The sequence below is a fragment of the Diabrotica virgifera genome, chromosome 2, assembly GCF_917563875.1.
Source record: "Diabrotica virgifera virgifera chromosome 2, PGI_DIABVI_V3a".
NCBI lineage: Eukaryota > Metazoa > Arthropoda > Insecta > Coleoptera > Chrysomelidae > Diabrotica > Diabrotica virgifera.
Genome location: NC_065444.1, coordinates 178,152,406 through 178,174,128, shown reverse-complemented (window position 1 = coordinate 178,174,128; position 21,723 = coordinate 178,152,406). Strand labels below are relative to the sequence as shown.

Genomic DNA, 21,723 nt, shown 5'->3' with positions numbered 1-21,723 from the left:
TAAAATCAAAATTTACCCTCGTGCCTAAAGAAGTATAACTTCAAAAAGGTCTAAGAATCTTTTAATTTTGATTTTGATATTTTCAAAATGCTTACGTGCGATTATATCTTGTAGTCCCAGATTATTGTCTAATATATACTTAGTTTTATTATTTTATTATTGGATCTCTGAGGTCTCTTCTTAATATGTTCATTTCAGTGGTGCTATTTTTTTTTTGTTAATGTCTCAGCCTGGGGTATGTAGCTCCTAGTAATATAATTAGGCCTCATGCATATGTTGCATATTCTGATACTGATATTAGCTGACGCTTTTATGTGCTTGATTTTACTTTGCACCCTCAACTACTTAAATATTGTTTTAAAATCAAAACATATCAACAACTAAAATTTTCTGTTAAAACTTTTAATATCATTCTGTTTACCAAGCAAAATTTCAATAAAAAGAATCAAAATTTTAAAATTGAAGTAACATTAAATGATGTTTTCCCCGTTTAATAAAAAAATCCAATATCATGGTCACAACACGTAACAAGCATGAACAGGGCCCCCGCTACCATATGTGCAAAGTGTGCAATGCACACGGGCGCCGTCCTTTAGGGGCGCCAAAACCGAGGGTCAAAAAGTGCAAAAATATTTACAAAAAAAAAAAAAAATAAAAAAGCAAAAATTAATTTTAAAATAAAAGTTGAGAAATTAAATAGTTCAGTTTTATTTTGTTTGGATCTTGGATGACATTTTTAGTCTTTCTATAAACATAAAATAAAAATCCCGCTATAAAAATAACAAACACCCAACTGTAGATAAGAAATACCAAACTATGCGCTGATTTCGTGGAAAAATTCCAAACACATTGGTTGAGCAATAGTGTGTGGGCGGTAATTCTATCTCATCGATAAGTGAACGATTTTGCGGCGCTCAAATGATGAATCGACAATATTTGAAAATCGCATACCTATCAAATAACTAATTAGACCAGACTGTATCGTCGCCCCCTTTGCAATACTATTCCGATTCGATTTTTTTGCACAAACTAACTCAAAAAGAGGTCCTTATAAAAAATTCACAGGGTGCCAAGCGGTGCCGCGGACGAAAAATTGGTAAAACTTTTTTTTTAAACAGATTCACAAAATAAATTTTTCATTTCGAACAAATTTTTTTAGTTGGGTCATTCTGAGTAAAAAAGGTTTCTTGTCATTTTTCACTCAAATTAATTGTTGTCGAGTTATATGCAATATAAAATTTAAAATATACGAAAATGACCATTTTCAAGTCTTAATAACTCGATTAAAAATTATTATTATGAAAGTCAATAAGCGACCAAATCAAAGTTTAAAACCCCTCCTTCAACATTCTGAAGAAATTTTTGTCATTTTTTTATTACAAAGCTGTTGTTTTTAATTATTAACAATTAGCGCTAGAGTCCAGGCTGTATCGTTGCCCACGTTAGCAAAATTATTTCAATTAGATTTCTTTGCAAAAACTTACTCAAAAAAGGTCCTATAACAAATCCACAGGGTTCCAGGCGGTACCTTGGTCGAAAAATTGTTTAAACAAGTTTTCTTAAACAAATTCACAAAAATAATTTTTTTACTTCAAACAAATTTTTTTTAGATAATTTGAGTCATTTTGAGCAAAAAAGGTATCTTGTAATTTTTCTCTAGAATTTATTGTTGTCGAGTTATATGGCCATTTTCGCATTTTTCAAATCTTAAATCGCGTATAACTCGACAACAATCAATTTTAGAAAAAAATGACAAGGGAACCCTCCCAGAATGTCCCAAGTTATCTAAAAAAAATCTGTTCGAAATTAATTATTTTTTTTGTGAATTTGTTTAAAAAAAATGTTTAAATAATTTTTCAACCACGACACCGCCTGGCACACTGTGGATTGAAGCTAGGACAAATAATCCTCGGACAAATAATCCCGGAAAAAATCCCCACAAATTATCCCTGGACAAAAAATCCCCAGACAAAAAACCCCCGGACAAATAATCCCCGGACAAATAATACCCGGACAAATAATCCCTACAAATATTTTTGGACAAAGTATCCCCACAAAAAATCCCGGACAAAATATCCTCAAGAAATATTTGCTGCCGAATAGTTCTCTAAAAGTTTTCCCGTGAATGCAATCGGTATAGGTAGATAGCAATCGCCATGAAACCGCTTTTCGGTACGAAAATAATGAATAGCAATTAATATTAAGCATGAATTGTAATTTCGATTAAGTACCAAATTTCGAATTCCAATTCCATGTCGTAAACTTCAAATTTTACGTGACAAAAAAGTGTGAGTTTTTTCAAAAATCGTGGGAGAGAATGATATGGGGAATGAGCTAAGGCTGTGGGAATCATGTTATAATTATTGGCTTAAATCTTTTGCTCACTCTGTTTTGAATAAGTATGTCCAGTACATTGCATATTCGTGATGATAACTGCTGGTTTTTACAACGATAATCTTGATTGTAATCCAAAAAACCTGTTTCTTTTTGTACATTTAGCGTCAAAAATATTTAGTCATCATCATCATCAATGTCGTTATAACTCTTCGAGAGTCTTTGCCGCGTTTATTATTGCCTTCCATGTTTGTCGGTCCTGTGCCACTATTTCCCATTGTCTCACTCCCATTTTCTCCAAATCTCCTCTGACTGCATCTTTCCACCTTTTTCTAGGCCGTCCTACAGACCTTCTCCCATCTGGGCTCTCCCCGAGTAGCTATATCTGGCTTGATTTTTGGATAAATTTTTGGCATGACATATTCTAAGGCCAGATTAAACAACAATGCTGACAACGGATCTCCCTGTCTCAGTCCAGAATTTACGCAGAAACCGTTTGATATTTTTCCCACTATTCTAACTTATACAAAGGAGTTACTTAGATGCATTTGCGTTGCCGCAGTTAGTTTATTATGTACGCCCAACTCGGCCATTTTGGTCGAGCTGGGCGTACGTAAAAATTGTATTCCATGTAGTGTTGGACGATTAATGTAAAATTTGAAGATTTCGGCATGGAATTGGAATTCGAAATTTGGTAAAATTTCGGGAAAACTTTTAGAGAATTATCCGGCAACAAATAATTTGTGGGGATTTTTTGTAGGGATATTTTGTCCAAAAAAAATTGTGGGGAATATTTGTCCGGGATCTTTTGTGGGAATTTTTTGTCCGGGGTTTTTTGTCCAGGGATAATTTGTGGGGATTTTTTGTCCGGGATTATTTGTCCGGACAAAAAAAAATCAATAAAAAAATATTATCAAAATACCTATGCCTATAAAATGACAAGGGGCGCCAAAATCCTTTTTTGCACACAGGCGCCACTAGTTCTTACGGGGGCCCTGAGCATGAAAACATTAAAACATAACACTATGATGGAAAAAAGTAAACTAAGTGCTTTGGTCATACTAAGAAATGAAAAATATGAATTGATGTCTTTGGTGATATAAGGGAAAATGAAAGGAAGAAGAGTACCGGGGAGACGAAGCACGTCCTGGTTGAAAAATGGAAAACAGTGGAATGGAAAAAGAACAATAGGACTCTTCACAACCGCTGCAGGCAGAGTAAAATAGGCCATGATGATCCAATGTCATTAAAGGATGAGGCACCACACAAAGAAGAAGAATAAGAAGAAGAAGAAGAACAAAAAAGAGTGCAGCAATATACGAGTGTAAATTTTTAACAGCAGTGATTATATCAAATCGGTATCCGACTGAGAACGGAAATATGGTACTTCTTCTTCTTAAAGTTCCATCTCCTAGCGGAGGTTGGATATCATAATGGCTATGGTCACTTTTGGCTGCTGCTCTGAACAGTTGTAATGAACTACAGTTAAACCATTCTCTAAGGTTCCTCAGCCAGGAGATGCGTCTTCTTCCTATGCTTTTTCTTCCTTGGATCCTTCCTTGCATAATAACTCTCAGCAGCTCATATTTCTCTCCTCTGGTAATGTGACCCAAATATTCTAGTTTTCTTGTTTTTATACTGTTCATAATTTCTAACTACTTATTTAAACGTCGTAGCACTTCAACATTGGTAATCCTTTGAACCCACTGAATTTTCAAGTATGGTACTGGTAGACCCTTTCTTTGTCGTAGGTATTGTTACCAATTAGCTTATGGTACATTGTCTGGTCTTCATTGTTTAAAAAGAATAGATTATATCTGAGCGACTGTAGTACCTCGATAAAGTAGTGATCCAACATTGAAGAAATTTTTCTCCCTGAGTTTTTAAGCTCAGTAAGTTAAAGCTCTTAACACTGCACCACCAAGGTATATTGACGGCCCCTTAAAATATAGGGACACACGTATTTTTCCGTATTTAACTACAACTTTTATTAATATTGCAATTTTTAGTTCTGTGTGTTTAAGTTGTGAATGGAGATTTAAACACAAAAATTCCAAAAATGTAGTAAACTTGCCACAAGATTGGATAATCCAAAAGAAAGTTAACTCTATACTGAAACCATATAGTACAACGGAATTTGAGTTTGATATTCATTTAATTCCAGAGAAAATTGGATATCACAGCATTTTTTTCTGGTAAGTCTAATACAGTAGAACGTCGATAATCCGGACGTCAAAAATCCGGACCGTCAATAATCCGGATTTGTATCTAGCAAAAATATCTGATTCTTTTAAAATAAATTAAGAACTTAGCTGCGAAAAACGAACCTCACCGCAGTTCAAAAATATTTTACACATTTTTTTAAAAGCCCAAATAGTGTCTGATGTTTTTACTGTACACATGCTGCTATTATAAATTAATTACAATACAGTATTTAAACATAAAAAAATGTTTTGATTGATTTCACCCCTAAACACTTTACTGTACAAGAGAAAACATAAAATTTTAAAACGTTTGTTGTACTTTAATGTGTATACTGGCCTTTTTTGAGGTAATTTCGATAATCCGGATAATTTGATAATTCGGATGGGGTCCGGTCCCAATTAATCCGGATTATTGACGTTCTACTGTATAGTATAAAATCCATCGTCTTATATCTTACGGTGTAGAAGAGGTTTTGCTATAGGAGACTTTCCAGATGCTGCGGTTCTTTATAATCATTTTTGGTTCCGTGTAACTTTTTCTTTATCTTTGCAATACGTTTTTATTTTCGTTGTTCAAGGTCCCTGCTGCTCTGCCTCTTTTTTGATTTTAGTTCACTACTTTGGATGTGTAATGCTTATCATCAATGTGATGAACTAGCTGCTGGTATGAGCACATTGTGTAAATGTTAGAAAATAAGGAGTCTAATGCTCATAATCTTATTGAATATTACTACAGTTTGTGGGCGACCAGTTTCGGCGTTTACAATTTGTACGCCATCATCAGACCCTTAGAAACTGAACAAAGCTAAATAATAAATGAAGCTCTGTCAAAATACAGTTGCCATTGGTTATGTTTTGGGTGTTAGGTTTAACAATAGGTAATAAAATACAGAAGGTGTCACAATGGTGTTTGAATGGGCAAGTACTAATCTGATGTTAACTGTTGTAGTCAGTATATGATGTATAAAGTATTAATAATACAATTATCGGTACTTACATATCAGTACAAGAAGTATACAGTGTACAATATGGTGTTAGAATAGTAACAATTTAGCCTCTGTGTCATACTAGATTTCAAACTCATATTATCTTCTAAATGTGTTCCTTGGTTGCCTAGGTGTTCAAAATATGTGTCTCAAGTAATTGTAGTGTATGTGTGTGAGATACTGAATACGTTAATTTTTGTGCAATGCCAGAAAAAACTTACAAAAAATATATGACAAATCGAAAATTGGACTTGATTGACTGCACAAACTAAAAACAGGGACAAATAACACATATATGAAATTGTAAAAAACTACATCTTAATTGCCAATTGTGTATCTACAAGGAGAAAAATCCTTTTATTAAAATGAAAAAGTATAGGAAAAATTTTTCCAGTCAGAATTTTTTAACAAAAGACAATTAAAAAAATTGTTTTAAGACAATGTTAAAATTGTTATTAGATAATGTTAAAAAATTCTGACTGGAAAAAATTTTCCTATACTTTTACATTTTAATAAAAGGATTTTTCTCCTTGTGGATACACAATTGGCAATTTAGATGTAGTTTTTTGCAATTTGATATATGTGTTGTTTGTCCCTTTTCTCGTTTGTGCAGTCAAGTACCAATTTTGGTTTTGTCATATATTTTTTGTAAGTTTTTTCTGGCATTGCACAAAAATTAACGTATTCAGTATCTCACACACATACACTACAATTAATTGATATACATATTTAGAACACCTAGGCAACCAAGGAACACATTTAGAAGACCATAATATGAGTTTGAAATCTAGTATGACACAGAGGCTAAATTGTTGGTATTCTAACACCAGATTGCACACTTTATACTTCTTGTACTGATATGTAAGTACCAGTAATTGTATTATTAATACTTTATATATTATGTACTGACTACAACAGTTAACATCAGATTAGTACTGGTCCATTCGAACACCATTGTGACACCTTCTGTGTTTTATTACCTATTGTTAAACCTAACACCTAAAACTTAACCTAGGGCAACTGTATTTTGACACAGCTTCATTTATTTTTTAGCTTTGTTCAATTTCTAAGGTCCTGATGATGGCGTACAAATTGTAAACGCCGAAACCGGTCGCCCACAAACTGTAGTAAATAAAACCTTCAATAAGATTATGAGCATTAGACTCCTTATTTCCTAACATTTACACTTATCATCCATGTTTTACTTGCTTTGTCCCTCCCGTACGGGCCACTCAATTTTTATTTACGACCGATAAAACATTACATCAAACTGTTTTTGAATAAACATCTCTATGGCTGATTTATGTTACGACCGGACGAGGCGTGCACGATACGTGCCGTAGAACAATAGAAAGCGCACGTCCCCGGCACTCGCCGGTGTCGCCCCGTTTCGCTGTATGATAAACTAGCCAATGCTTTTCATATCAGATGATTCTTCAACGTGCCTCGTATGACAGCCGTGTCGTCCAGGTCCCCGTCTTAACATAACTCAGCCTTTAGCCCGCTGCGTCTCGTCACGTCCGGCACAGCTCTTACGCTCATTTCACACACTTAAGAATTTGAAACCTGAGAGGGTTAGAACGCACGATAACATTTCAATAGTGGCTTCAGAAATCCTATGGCACTTTTCTCATTATACGGTGGTTGGAACGTTCGGTATAATGTGAAAGTTACCATCATGGGATTGCTTGAGCCACCATTGGAATGTCTTCGTGCGTTCTAGCAATCGCACGTCCAAATTCTTAGTGTGTGAAATAAGCGGCGGTATCGCATCTATTTCTATTTGGTAATCTATCTATCTATCTATCTGGTAATCTATTTCTATCCTTATTATTTAAAATTTTAGTCTCTACTATATAGGTAACACAAAGGTTTTTAACATTGTTAGTTTTTTGTTCTATTACTGATATTTTTCTCAAAATAAAAAAATATAAAAAAAATTTTAAATAACGCTTTTTCTAGTTACGTGTGACTAAAATTAAAAATATAAAAAAATCAACTAAAAAGCAAAAATAAAAAAAATCAAACGCGAAGGATTATTCGGAGAAAACTGTTAGACAGATTAAATATACAAAATCTCACACATTCGTTAAAAAATTCTATCCTCAAACCGTTTATTCGATGAAGACGCTCCCCACGCTGTTCTTTAACGAATGTGTTATATTGTGATATATTTAATCTGTCTAACAGTTTTTTTCGAATAATTCTTCGAGTTTGAATTCTTTTTATTTTTTGCTTTTTAGTTGATTTTTTTATAATATTTTTAATTTTAGACATTCGTAACTAAAGAAAATCGTTTCTTAGAATGTTTTTTCATATATTTTTTTTATTTTTTCCCTTTTAGTCTTACACTTTTCAAGCATTAAAATATATCGTTATGTTTAAAATAAGGATGTATATTTATGATAGACACATTTTTGCATTTATTTAACATTTGATACATACATTGTAGATTTTTTGTAATTTCTTCATTCTGTAACATTCACAGCACATAGGTTACAGAAACACACTTGTTTATAAATGACCGTTAAATATGTTAAGGCTGATTCTCATTATCCATCTAAATGGCGGTAGGCAACCGTCCATCAGATGTCCTTCCATTTTATGCCGTATTCGTACTATCTCAGCAGCTAACCATCAGTGTTTCGATTTTCAATAACTCTTGGACGAGTAGTACGCTTTTCCGTGATGCTTAAAAATTATTATTGACTTACTGTTTTAGCCGTTATTGCTGTTTTGCTGGAAGAAGAGGATGAAGAGAAAGAGAAATCTAAAAGAAAAGCTAGGAAGACGGAGAAAAGAAAAGTATGGTTACATAAAAGTCTGATGGAAAGGAAAACTGAAGGGGAATTTTTCATGTTATATGTATAAAGAATTGTTAAATTTAATGATGAAGTAAAATTTCATCAATACTTTAGAATGTCGAAATATCCATGATACTATAAATAACATTATGTTATAACGTTATGTTATTTATAGTATCATGAAAATATCAGTTCAATGATTTGTTGTCAAAAGCCAAACATGTGTTAAGAAAAAAAGTATTTTAGAGAAGCAATAACTCCAGTTGAAAAATTGTCATCGACGAAATGCTAATTGCACCGTTCGTATATTCTCACTACCTATCCTCAAGGCACGTCACCAATAAGCACCGACACGTCAAAACATTCTTTCATACAATGTCGGCTGCCGGCAGACGGGGGCTAGCCGCGACATAGACGGATAATGTGAATACGCAATGGTTTTGGAATCTAGTAATGTTTAACCGGATACCTGATGGACGAACGGTTGCCTGTCGCCGTCTAGATGGATAAATTCTTAAGAGTTCGTAACAAACTTTGAATTAATACGCCAAAACGAATTCTAATGTTAATTATAGCAAGAAACATCTCTACCGGTGGTTTTTCTAAGACTAGTTAAAAACACGAACTTTTTGAATTCGAGTTTTGGTTGAAGTTTTGTTTCGTATCGTATTGAAATTTGACACGAATAAACGCCGATGTTTACATAAACAAAGATATGAGCGTTCAAAATCGTCGCCGCTTAGGATGTTTATAAACATGATGACAAACATAAAAAGCAGTCGGAATCGGCAAAAAATTTGAAACTCTATTGTTTATTTATGAAGCATAATGTAAATAATTAACGTAAAAAGTGAAATTATGTATAGTTCATATAATTAGCTAGAATCTGTAAAAGTTTTAAGTTTATACATTGTAAAAAATAAGTGAATTTAAGCATTTTTCCATTAAAATCGTTTTCTTTTTAATTAATAAACATAATACAACAACGTTTTATTGACTATTCGTTTATTGTTGCCGCGAATGCATATGTCTGCAAATTTTGATTCATTTGCATTGAAGAAAAGGCAGTCAAATTAACGTCTAAAGATTTGACCCAAACGATTGAACTAAAGAAAAGCGTTTAATAAAAGAAATTATTCTGGGTCACTTTACATTCAGCATGTACATTGGAGAATATTTTTAGTATGTTTGTATTGGTTTGTAATTTTTATATCATCTTTTTATATTTTAGCTTTTATACTACCAATATTCCTTGTATCAGTTTAAAAGAAAATGAAGACTTTTTGGTTATAGAAAGAATAAACTTTTGTGGAAAAACACTTACCAAAGTATGTTTTGTTTAAACTATTTTATTATTTGTACTTTCAAAGTGATCTTTTTAGGCTGTGGATGTTCTCATCTCACAAATTGAAGTATGTGTTCTTATTCAGTTGGATGAAAATGAAACCAGGTATGTTTATCATTAATTAGATATTTTTTAATTAAACGTTGTCTAGATTTTACACAGGGTATTTCATTGGAAAAGGGAAATATTTGAATGGTGAATAGAGGTCACTAAGGAGGTCCTAGATATACTACATTTAGGGCCTCACCGATTTTTGTAACCGAGTTACAAGGGGATTTTGCTCATTTATTTCTGTATCTCTAACTTTAGAACGACCTTGTATGTTAACTAGAGACTGGAAAATATGCACTAAAAAATGTCTAAAATATGCATGCAATATGCATTTTAAAACAAGCTGAATATGCACAATTAACATGCAAATATGCATTTATATATGCACTTATTTTTATATGAATAATTTTATGGTTTACGTTAAATACATAAATAAATAAAAAATAATAAAAATAAATAAATAGGTTTGAATTTAAACCAAATTGTATTATTATTTCTTAATATATTTTTTTAACTTCAGGTTTTGTGACAAATAAAACGGCAAAATATTTTATTTTGACCACAAGATAAATAAGAGTACAATAAAATAAATGTACATATTTTTATTGTTACAATATTGATTCATATTTTCTAAACTAATATTATAAAAAGAGTACAATAAAACAAATTTACATATTTTTATTGTTACAATAAATAATCATATATTGATTCATATTTTCTAAACTAATATTATGTCTTCTATCTGTTAATATTTGTTTATAGGCAGAAAAAGATCTCTCAACGTCACAAGATGTAATTGGGGCATATTTAAACTTTGCTATTAGAGACGGATCCATATTAATATTTTCATCGAAGTTTCCAAAATTGATTATATTATTTATTGAACGCAATAAAGTGAAACCCTCATTTTTGTTTAAAACGTCATCAAGTTTATCTTTAATTTTTACTCCAATTTCCCCATTCAGATTTGTTATTTTCTGTTTAACCGAATCAACAATAGACATACTATTGTGAAGACATAAATTTTGAGCCTCTAATTTTGTAATTGAACTTTCAATGATATCGAAATTCGATTTTATATACAACAATTGATTTTTAATAGACTTTTCTTTAAAAATATTTTGACAGTTATCAATAGCGGTACAAGTCGGATCAAAACTTGAAATAACGCTTTTGATGTCGTCGTAGTGTTCAGATAAAAATATAGCACTTTTAAGCCAAGTTCCCCATCTGGTTAATACTGGTTCTGGTGGTAAAGGAATATCGGGAAGCATCTCCCTATATACCTGTACACGTAGTGGTGCTTTCAGAAATACTTTTTTTACATTATTTATTAAGGTGTTTACATTGGGAAATTCAATTCTAACTTTCTCTGCAACTCTGTTTAGGCCGTGCGCCAAACATGTACAGTGAATTAAATTAGGGAAAAAGATTTTAAGATTGGATGCAGCTTTCATCATATATGAGGCGGCATCACTAAGCATTAATAATATTTTTTCAAATGGTACTTGATCAGGTAAAAAAAAATTTGTTAGGGATTCGTTAACAAATCTAGCTATTGTAGCATAGTTTGTTTTTTCCAAACATTTTACACTAATTAAGTATGAGTTTTTAAAATCGCCAGAGTCGTTAAGAACTCCAACAATTAGATTCGCAATTTGTCGACCCTTTGTATCCGTTGTTTCGTCGACGGAAATCCAAAGATAATCGGCTTTTAACTGATTTTTAATACTCGTCATCACATCTTTGTAACATGCACTGACATATTTTTTCCGAAGAGTTGAAGAACTTGGTATTTGAGCTGGTTTATCTTTAATCTTGCAATAAGTTTTTAAAAAGTTTTGACACGATTTATGTTCTAACTTGTGCAGAGGGATATTGCAGTTCAAAAAAAAAATGGCATAAATCCTTTGCAAAGGTTTCTTGCCCAACTGACGTATTCTGAATCTGCAAACTGTTCTGTAGAATCTGCTGGCGAGGTTTATTATCATTTTTTGATAGCTTAGTTTGGTGAAGTGAAGTTTTTATGTGTTGAACTACTTGGAATTTCTTTTGACATGGAATCTGGAATATAATGATAATGATGTTTTAGATGTTTTCGTAAATAGATACCTACATTAAAATGATCAAACTTTTTAAACCTCCCCCAATTTTTTTTTATTTCTCAAAGTGAAATTGAAATCGTCAAACAATAAAGTACAGTCAGTGTACCGTAGTATACAGGGTGGGCCACTCTCAACACCTCGCTCTGTATAAGCCAAACCGTTGCGAACTTTAAAAAACAGTTTTTGAAGAAATGGGACGGTTTGTCATTTTAGAATAGACAGACACATAGATGTGCAAAGAAGTTTGATAAGTTTAAAAATCTATTGAAGTGGAGAACTTACCTTTTTATCACAAATGGTGCAAAACATACTTTCACTGTCGATAACTTTTAGATGATTGTTACTTCCAATCCAACTTCTGAGAAGACTTGATTTTTCCCTTGCTACTTTAGGCATTTTCACAATAATAATAAAATGATTTTTTTACACAGTATAGTCAATAACTTGCAATCACAAAAGTTGAATAATCGGCGATTGATTTAAGACTAACCATTCATAAAATAAAATAATCTATCCTACCCTTAAAACAGTGTTGCCAACTCGACCAATATAGTATTTGCCAAACCTCACAAGAATGATGGAATGATCAGTTCAACAGTAGGTATTCCATTATCAACTAATAAAAAATCCCTATAGCAAGCATAACCCAGTACAGATAAATTATTTGTTTTAAAAAATGCTGAAACATGATCCTGTAGTTAATAGTAATCTCATGGTCCACAGACATAAGTACTAATATAAACATTATTGAAGGCGAAGGGATTTGCTGATGTAGGTGTGTATGTGTGAATGGTTAAACATTTTTTGTTAGGAATCAGATTTGACTCACTGATATCAGTTTCAAGTTCCTGTGAGAGAGTTCCTAAGTTGTTTTAGTAATTGTAAGGCCAACATAAAAATTTGTTCTGAATTAGAAGATTTTCGATTTTTACTAAATAATTTTTATATTATTTAATATGCTAGAAAATATGCTATATGCTAAACAAGAAATAAATAAGCTAAACAACACAAAAATATGCCAAATCTAGCATAAAATAAGCTAAATTGGCAACGCTGCCTTAAAATTTCGTTTTGGTTGGTTTTCCCAGAATAATTCATAGTTGGCCGACACCAGCAGAAAGTACAGGTAATATTTGTAATGTTATTCAAAATATAATCGGTATTTACTTAGGTAATTTGTAAATTCTGAGAAGTCTATAAATCTTAAATATCCGGATAATGATACCTGCAGCTATAAATAACGCCCATTATGTTTATGGGTACAACAACAAAGGAGCTTAACAGCAAAATATTTACTTTCACATTTTATTTTAATGGATGTTGATGTTACTAATATATACCTTATTTTTAAATGGGGTAGAGTAAATTCCCATCAAAATATGCATTTATATGCTCTTAAATCTCCAAATATGCAAGGCATATGCATTTATGAAAAACATGAGAAATATGCAGCATATATATGCATATGCATTTTGCATATAATCCAGTCTTTAATTAACCCAGATTAACAAAAAATGTACACTCATTGTTATCTTGAAACAACACCCTGAATATTGAAATTTTCAAAATCAATTTGCCAATTTTGAAAAAGGCACAAAAAACTAAGTTGAGTTATTCGCTTCAGCTTTTTGCGCAGACGCCAAGAACTCTTAAGATTAAAAGAACTAAATGTTTCTTAAGAATTCTTAACATTAAAAAGCAGATATTATTAACGTTTAATAATAAATTATTAAAGTTAATAAACACTCATTTTAAAAATAAATAATAATACCTACTTATTTATTGCATTGGAACGACCTGCTGAGTAATCGCAAGACAAAGTCTGGATTAACAAATAAATATAAAGTAATTGTGACCTTGAAACAACACCCTGTATATTTAAATTTTTAAAATCCGTTTGCACATTTGAAAATTGCACAAAAAACTTAGTTTACAGGTTCGCTTCAATCTTTCGCGCAGAAAATTTAATAGCTTTAATTTTGAAATTAAGTATATTTTGAAATTTTTAAAAACTCTGATGTTAAAAGGCAGTAATTATTAACTTCTAATAAGAAATTTTTAAAGTTAATGAATAAATACTCATTTTAAAAAATAATTTACATTTATTTAATACATTGGAACGATCCGCTTACTAATCACAAGAAAAATACAGGTCCGGATTAACAAAAAAAATTTAAAGTAATTGTGACCTTGTCACAGCACCCTGTAAAGTAAAATTTTCAATAGCCATTTGCACCTTTAAAAAGAGCACAAAAAACGAAGTTTAATGGTTTGCTTTCATTTTTTGCGCATAAAATGTAATGACTAATTTTAATATTATATCGAAATTTTTAAGAACTCTGAGATTTCTAACAAAAATTTCGATATAATTTCGAAATTAATGTATGTATGTATGTAATGTATGTAGGTACTTATGTAATATATTAAATTGTACAATGTACATAGTACAATAGTACAATAAGTGTTAAATACCTAAAGTTCTCTATTATAACTTTTATATTCTACATACATACGTACTTCCGCTCAAAGAATGTCATAAGTCAAAAAAGCAAAGTATCGAGAAAACTACGTTTAAAATTTGTGCTAAAACTTTTCCGGGTTTATTTCAAAAACTATTAAGAGGATGGGTACGTATTTTCGGCTGCAATGCTATTCAAATGGGGATTCATGTTTTTCGAATCCTGAGAAAACTAATAAGCATTTTTGAAAAATTTAAACGCAGAATGAAAGATTACGTTATTAGCGAGGGCCGAAAGTCCCTGAGAACTTCTATAATGTTTATTTTAATAAGTTACAGGGGTGAAAAACTAGGAGAAAATTTAGTGTTATTTTTAATTTCAAATATCTTATTCAAAATAAACTTTCTATTTGTTCTAAGGGACTTTCGGCCCCCGGTAATAATTTAGTCTTTCATTCTGCGTTTAAATTTTTCAAAAATATTTATTGGTTTTTTCAGGATTCGAAAAAATGAACACAATGTCCGTGGTAATATTTTCCAAATCTATCTTTGTCTTACAACGCTCTCAGTCGAATATAATGTCAGTCAGACAGTGACAATCATGCAGTGACAATTTTAAATATTTGAGATGGCATCGGAAATATTTTGAGTTATTGATTAATTAATATTAATATATAGTGTATTTGATAAATAATTGATTTGAGACGTGAACGTAATAAAAAGTTATTTATTGTGTATTATTTGTGGAAGATCCAAACAGAGAATACATCGGAATAATATATTCTGTGATCCAAATCCAAGTATTTTGTTGTTAAAGATGTTCAACATTGTAAGGGTTTCATAGTGAAAATATATTATTAAAAAATCACTTAAACACTTTTCCTCTTCTTTTTCTTTTCTCTATTGAGTATTAATTTTTTTTGTACATATAAATTATTACAATCACTGAATACGTAGTTAGTGAAAAAATTATCACATTAATTTATTAACTGAATTAATAATTTGCAATTATACAAATATAACAGTTATCCAAGAACATTCAAAAGCCATCTCTTTAAGTTATTGATGACATTTTCAAGTAGAATGGCATTCTAGTAATGTTTACATATCCATACCAGTGTGAATTTTACTACACGTAATTTGCCGTGTAAAGACAGAAAAAGTAGGGGTAGCCGTAAAATATTTGCGAATTATGTACCGATAGCCTTAAAATTAGAACAATAACTGTTTTCGTGAGTTACAAAGATTTCTGAAGCTCTGCAAAATAGCGTATTAGTTCTGCTAATAATAATAAAAGAATATTTTTTTAGATGTGACACTATACAGGTAAAATTTACGATAAATTTACGAAATATTATTTATTAAAAGTGGCTCTTGTAGTACAGAATATACAGTATCTCCCTGTAAGTTTTATCCATATGGAAAACTTTTTATTATTAATTTTAAGAAAAAAAGTTATTCTTCATAAAAAGCTCTGCATGGTCTAAAACCTAAGATTCAAACATCAGATATCCAATTTTATGAATATTAAACGAAGTATGTCAAAATATATTAATGTCGCTCAAGAGTAAAGTAGCTTTATTTTTCATAATATTGAAAATTGTTGTTATGAAAAGTTGTTTGAAATTACAAACTATAATATTATAATATCACATCCTTCTAATTGAAAAAAAAATTGAAAATTTTTCTTAGATTTTGGATATTTTCGGTTATTTCAGCTATGATAACCTTTTTATTATTAATTTTACTAAAAAAAGTTTATCTTTATAAAATGTTCTGGATGGTTAAAAACTTAATATACAATCATCTTATATCAAATTTTATCAGTTTTATACGAGGTATGTCAAAAAATATGACTTTCGCTCAAGAGTAAATAAAATACTTTTATTTTTCACAATATCGAAAATTGTGATTATGAAAAGTTATTTAGAATTAAAAACTATGTTCCAATATGTAATTACATCCTTCTAATTGAAATTTTCTGAACTATAAAGGTACTCTTGATCGAAATTCATATTATTTGACATACCTCGTATAAAATTGATAAAATTTGATATAATAGGGTTGTATTCTAGGTTTTTAGGCCATACAGAACTTTTTATGGGGAATAGATTTTTTTTGTAAAATTAATAGTAAAAGAGTTATAATAATTCAAATAATTATTTTCAATGGGAAATAAGCCACAATTTTACCAAACAAATATTTTATTAACGTTTCGACGCCCAAGTCGGGTGTCGCTGTCAAAATACAAAATAATACTAAATTAAACAAAAATGTTGTTGCTTAGTAAAAAATTCTTCTAATAATTTATTTAATCTGACTCATTTATATCGGCAATTCAGACATGTATTGCAACTCATCAATATTGGCAATATCACTTTAAAGTTTTCTACTTTAAAATGTATAATACATGTTGTTCTGAAGCTATTTTCTTGTGGCATTTTTATAATCAATTACTTTTAATGGGAAATAAGCCACAGTCTTTGCAAAAAAATGTTTTTATTAACGTTTCGAAGCCCAAATCGGGTTTCGTTGTCAAAATACAAAATACTAATAATTTGGGCTTCGAAACGTTAATAAAATCATTTTTTTGGTAAAAGTGTGGCTTATTTCCCATTAAAAGTAATTGTGTATAATACATGTCTGAATTGCCGATATAAATGAGTCAGATTAAATAAATTATTAGATGAATTTTTTACTAAGCAACAACATTTTTGTTTACTTTAGTATTACTTTGTATTTTGACAACGACACCCGACTTGGGCGTCGAAACGTTAATAAAATAATTTTTTGGTAAAATTGTGGCTTATTTCCCATTGAAAATAATTGATTATAAAAATGACACAAGGAAATAGCTTCTGAACAACAATAATAATTAAAATAACTGAAAATAATATTGGTTTTCCATAAAAAAAAAATTGAATTTTTTTTACTTAGAAGGATGTAATTGCATATTAGAATATAGTTCTTAATTCCAAACAACTTTTCCTAATAATAATTTTCAATATTGTGAAAGCTACTTGTGAAGCTCTTGAGCGAAATTCATATTTTTTGACATACCTCGTATAATATTCATAAAATTTTATATCTGATGGTTGAATCTTAGGTTTTAGACCATGCAGAGATTTTTATGAAGAATAACTTTTTTTCGTAAAATTAATAATAAAAAAGTTCTTCATATGGTTCCAACTTACAGGGACATACTGTATAATATCATTATTATTGACTGGTTAACAGAGTTATAATTATTAATGATTTAGCTGTAAATGTCAGCAACATTAAATAAAACAAAATTTTCATAGAAAAATACTACAAAAAGAAAAATAAATATATTACTTTCCTTGAGCATATTCGCAGATTGTCTTGAATAAAGTAATCACATAATATACTGTCTTAACTCAACAAACGACGCTTTATACATATCTTAGATGGACAAATAGCTTGCACAAGTCGATATGTGACATGTGACACTGTATATATGTTCGGGGCATCGTTGATTTTGGTTAACCATAATATAATGACACTTAGTATCATCTAACGATAAATACACATAAATCCACTACTATTAGACATTTAGCATCTTATTGCGTAGTCAGAAAGTCCTTTCTGCTATCTCAAATCGTACAAAAGCGTAAATTTGTTTGTCCTTTCTATAACTAATAGCAGTTATGCTTAGAACGAACGTCCTATTAACCTTATCACGAAAAAACGAAAATTGTAGATCGGATGTTTTTACTAAGCACGGCAGTATAGACGTAACACTTTTTGAGATAGGAATTTGTAGTTTTATTAAACTGTTGGTGCAATAAAATCGTTTTTAATTTTTTCTTTTGAGTTGTGACACTCTTTGAGAGGAGGTGCGAATATATTATAACTAAAATTTTTAACGGAAATTCTAAATTCTAAAATTCCTAGTTCGTACTACATCATTTTTTAAGGTGTCTTTGTGATGAATCCGAACAATCTCCACAATGTAATCAAATGATGTGTTTCTCTGACCCAGTTCTAAATTTTGGAATTTTACCATCCGGAATAGACGTTCAAAAAGAGTTCGAAATAATAAATGGTTCTGGTCAAAACTTATCATGGCAAATTTGGGAAATTAAATACGATATTGACTGTCAACCACATCTGCAAATCAACAAAGAAAGTGATAATTTAAGTGAAACATATGGAACTTGCGACGCTTGTGAAGGTTATAAACTTTTGTATAAAATATGTAATCAGGTGAGACTATCAGTGTTAACATTCTAATCTATTGTCAGAATTTGGTACTTATTACTAATATCCCAAATTTTTCATTTGGTCAAACGTAAACACGCATTATAAACATAATAGAATTATGAAAACAACAGAAAAATATAAGGAAGATTTAGTACGGTTTACTATGAAGATCTCAAACCCTATGTCCAAAGCATTATCATCATAGCCTTGGAATCCCGTGGATTATGGATCATGCTTGGGCGTGTAATCTGCTTCTTTTGTGCATGTGTGGACATAGGCCTCACCCAACTCCTTCCATTGATCGATATCCTGAACAACATACTTTCAAGTTGTTCCAGCTACTCTCTATATATCACATACTTATCTAATCTGTGGTCTTTCTCTTGATCATTTACCTTCGTAAAGTCTGCAATTTTGTGTTGTGGAATTCCAACGGTGATATTTTAGGATATTGATTATGTTCAAAATAAGAGAGCTAAAAGGAACTACAACGATTTTATTGTCTCATATAATCAACGGACCTCTAAATTTGAAAGAACCGCGGAGTGCTACCATTTAAATGGGTGCGTTTTTGAGAAATGGGTGAATTAGTCCCTAGGCACAGGGTGAATTAGGGTGAGTGCTATGCACTTTTGGTACAAAGACGGCTACAGGAAAATTGTTTCAGGTTAAATTTACTATCAAAATATTACATTTTAAAGTCAAAAATATTTTTATTTACAAAAATATATTCAAAAGAAAAGCAAAAAACAACACGAAAGAAAGCAATTTTGATTTTTGCCCCATAACTTTTTTCCACGGGGATATAGGTATAGACATTGCTTCATCAAAAAATAACTTACGTTCTTTCTCATTAAAATGACGTTTAATAGAAGTCTCTAGGATTTACATTTTTCGAAATCGGAATTTTCAAAATTCGCCGCTTACAGCATTTTTAGTACATTGTCCCCATTATTTAGCAAACATTGTTCTGTAACTTTTCTTTACGCATTTCTAGGTATATACAATGGTACATTTATTAGAAACAGGAGTCACTTACCTTTAAAATGGTCTATTGGATAAGGTTGCTTAACTATTTTGAAGCAAATTCTACTTTTTCAAGCTTTTATACTTTTAATGATTTTTGATATTTTTTATGATTATTTTTTAATTTTCTCATTGTGACTTTTTTCTTGTACATTTAGGGATATACATTGTAAAATAGAAAACAACATATTTTTTTACTTTAAAATGGTGTCAAAAAAATCTAGGACTATTTTTAAACAAGATATCCGTAGGCTATCCAAGAGTATCCGTAATTTAAAACAAAATTAATTTTTTTTTTCAATTAGAAGAATATAATTGCATATTACAATATAATTTTTAATTCCAAATCATTTTTTTTAACAACACTTTTTGATATCGTGAAATATAAAGGTACTTTACTCCTGAGGAGCAAATTCATATTTTTTAACATACCTCGTACACTATTAATAAAATTTTATATCTGATGATTGCATTTTAGGTTTCAGACTAGGCAGAGCATTTTATAAAGAATAACTTTTTTTCATAAAATTAATACTAAAAAAGTTTTCCATATGGTTCCAACTATTGCATGTGTATATTATGTCACACTTTGAAAAAGCATAGAATTTTTTACAGTACACCATTTTAAAGTAAAGAAAATCAGCTTTCCTTTTTATTACACAATGACAATGTATATACCCAAATATACATTCAAAAAAGTTTTAATGAGAAATTTAAAAATAATCGTAAAATATATCAAAAATCATTAAAAGTATAAAATTTTGAAAAACCGTATCTTGCTTAAATATAGCCATACGGCCTTCTACGATAGAACATTTTAAAGGTAATTGACTTCTCTTTCTACTAAATGTACCGTTGCGTATACCTAAAGATGCGTAGAAAAAGTTACAGAACAAATTTGTATCTAGGGCTTTTCGTGGGTTTCCTCGTATTGCGAGAGATGTCGCTAGATTGCGTCTCAAAAGGTGGAATCATTGTATCGCGATGGTTTCCCTTAAATAGGCAGGGTTGTTAATATTCGCTTCGGAGTTGTGACTGCATAGCTTCACTGAAGATGCATGGGATACTGAAATAGCTATATGGAGATGGTGGTCCAACTCTGAATCGAATAAAAACAAAAACTGCCTTTACTATTTTTCGTCTTTACTCAGATTTGAGTATTTAGAAACTGTCTTTCGGTCCTTTTCCTAGACGGAGAGCAGGTAAATGCGTGGCCAAAGTGTCCTCTATTTGCTTTCTGCCATTTTCGTCGTCTCTTTTGCTTATATATTGTAAAAGCCAGAGATACAGGATGCAGCCAGAAAGCAGTTTATTAACGAAAAGTCTTGGATTTAAAATATTGTTTATTATATTTTTATTTCAATTATTCTAATAGTTTAAAAAGTAGTAAACTTTGTATCTAGGGCTTTTCGTTGTTTTTCTCATATTGCGAGAGATGTCGCTAGATTGCATCTCAAAAGGTGGAATCATTGTATCGCGATGGTTTCCCTTAAATAGGCAGGGTTGTTAATATTCGCTTCAGAGTTGTGACTGCATAGCTTCACTGAAGATGCATGGGATGCTGAAATAGCTATATGGAGATGGTGGTCCAACTCTGAATCGAATAAAAACAAAAACTGCCTTTATTATTTTTCATCTTTACTCAGATTCGAGTATTTAGAAAAAGAGTCTTTCGGTCCTTTTCCTAGACGGAGAGAAGGTAAATGCGTGAAGTGTCCTCTATTTGCTTTCTCCTATTTTCGTCGTCTTTTGTGCTTATAGTGTGCTTATATTTACAGAACAATGTTTGCGAAGTAACAAGGAAAATATTCCAAAATCGCTATGAGTGGCGAAATTTGAAAAATCATATTTTGGAAATTATAAATTACAGGGATTTCTACCAAAGGCTAGTTTAAAGAGAAAGGATGGAAGATTTTTTTCTGTGAAGCAATATCTATACCTATATCACCGTGGAAAAAAGTTATGGGGCAAAAAACACAATTGTTATCTAACATGTTTTTTTCTTGCTTTTCTTTTGGATTTATTTTTGTAAAAAACATGTTTTCTACTTTAAAATGTGATATTTCGATAGTAAATTTAACCTGGAACAATTTTCCTATATACGTGTTTGCACTAAATGTGCAAACTAAATGTGCAAATGTGCAACTCACTCAAATTCGCCCTGTGCCTAGGGACTAATTCACCCC

At 30.9% G+C, this 21,723-nt stretch overlaps 1 protein-coding gene across 2 annotated transcripts in view; it reads left to right on the top strand.

Moving 5' to 3' along the window:
* Positions 1-21,723, top strand: part of LOC114329172 (uncharacterized) — a 245,730-nt gene that overhangs the window by 60,509 nt on the left and 163,498 nt on the right. For both annotated transcript variants that reach the window (XM_050642944.1, XM_050642943.1), the window contains exons 9-12: positions 4,344-4,529; positions 9,560-9,656; positions 9,711-9,778; positions 18,226-18,514. In XM_050642944.1, coding sequence (XP_050498901.1) covers positions 4,344-4,529; positions 9,560-9,656; positions 9,711-9,778; positions 18,226-18,514 — 640 coding nt within the window. The remainder of the gene's footprint in view (positions 1-4,343; positions 4,530-9,559; positions 9,657-9,710; positions 9,779-18,225; positions 18,515-21,723) is intronic.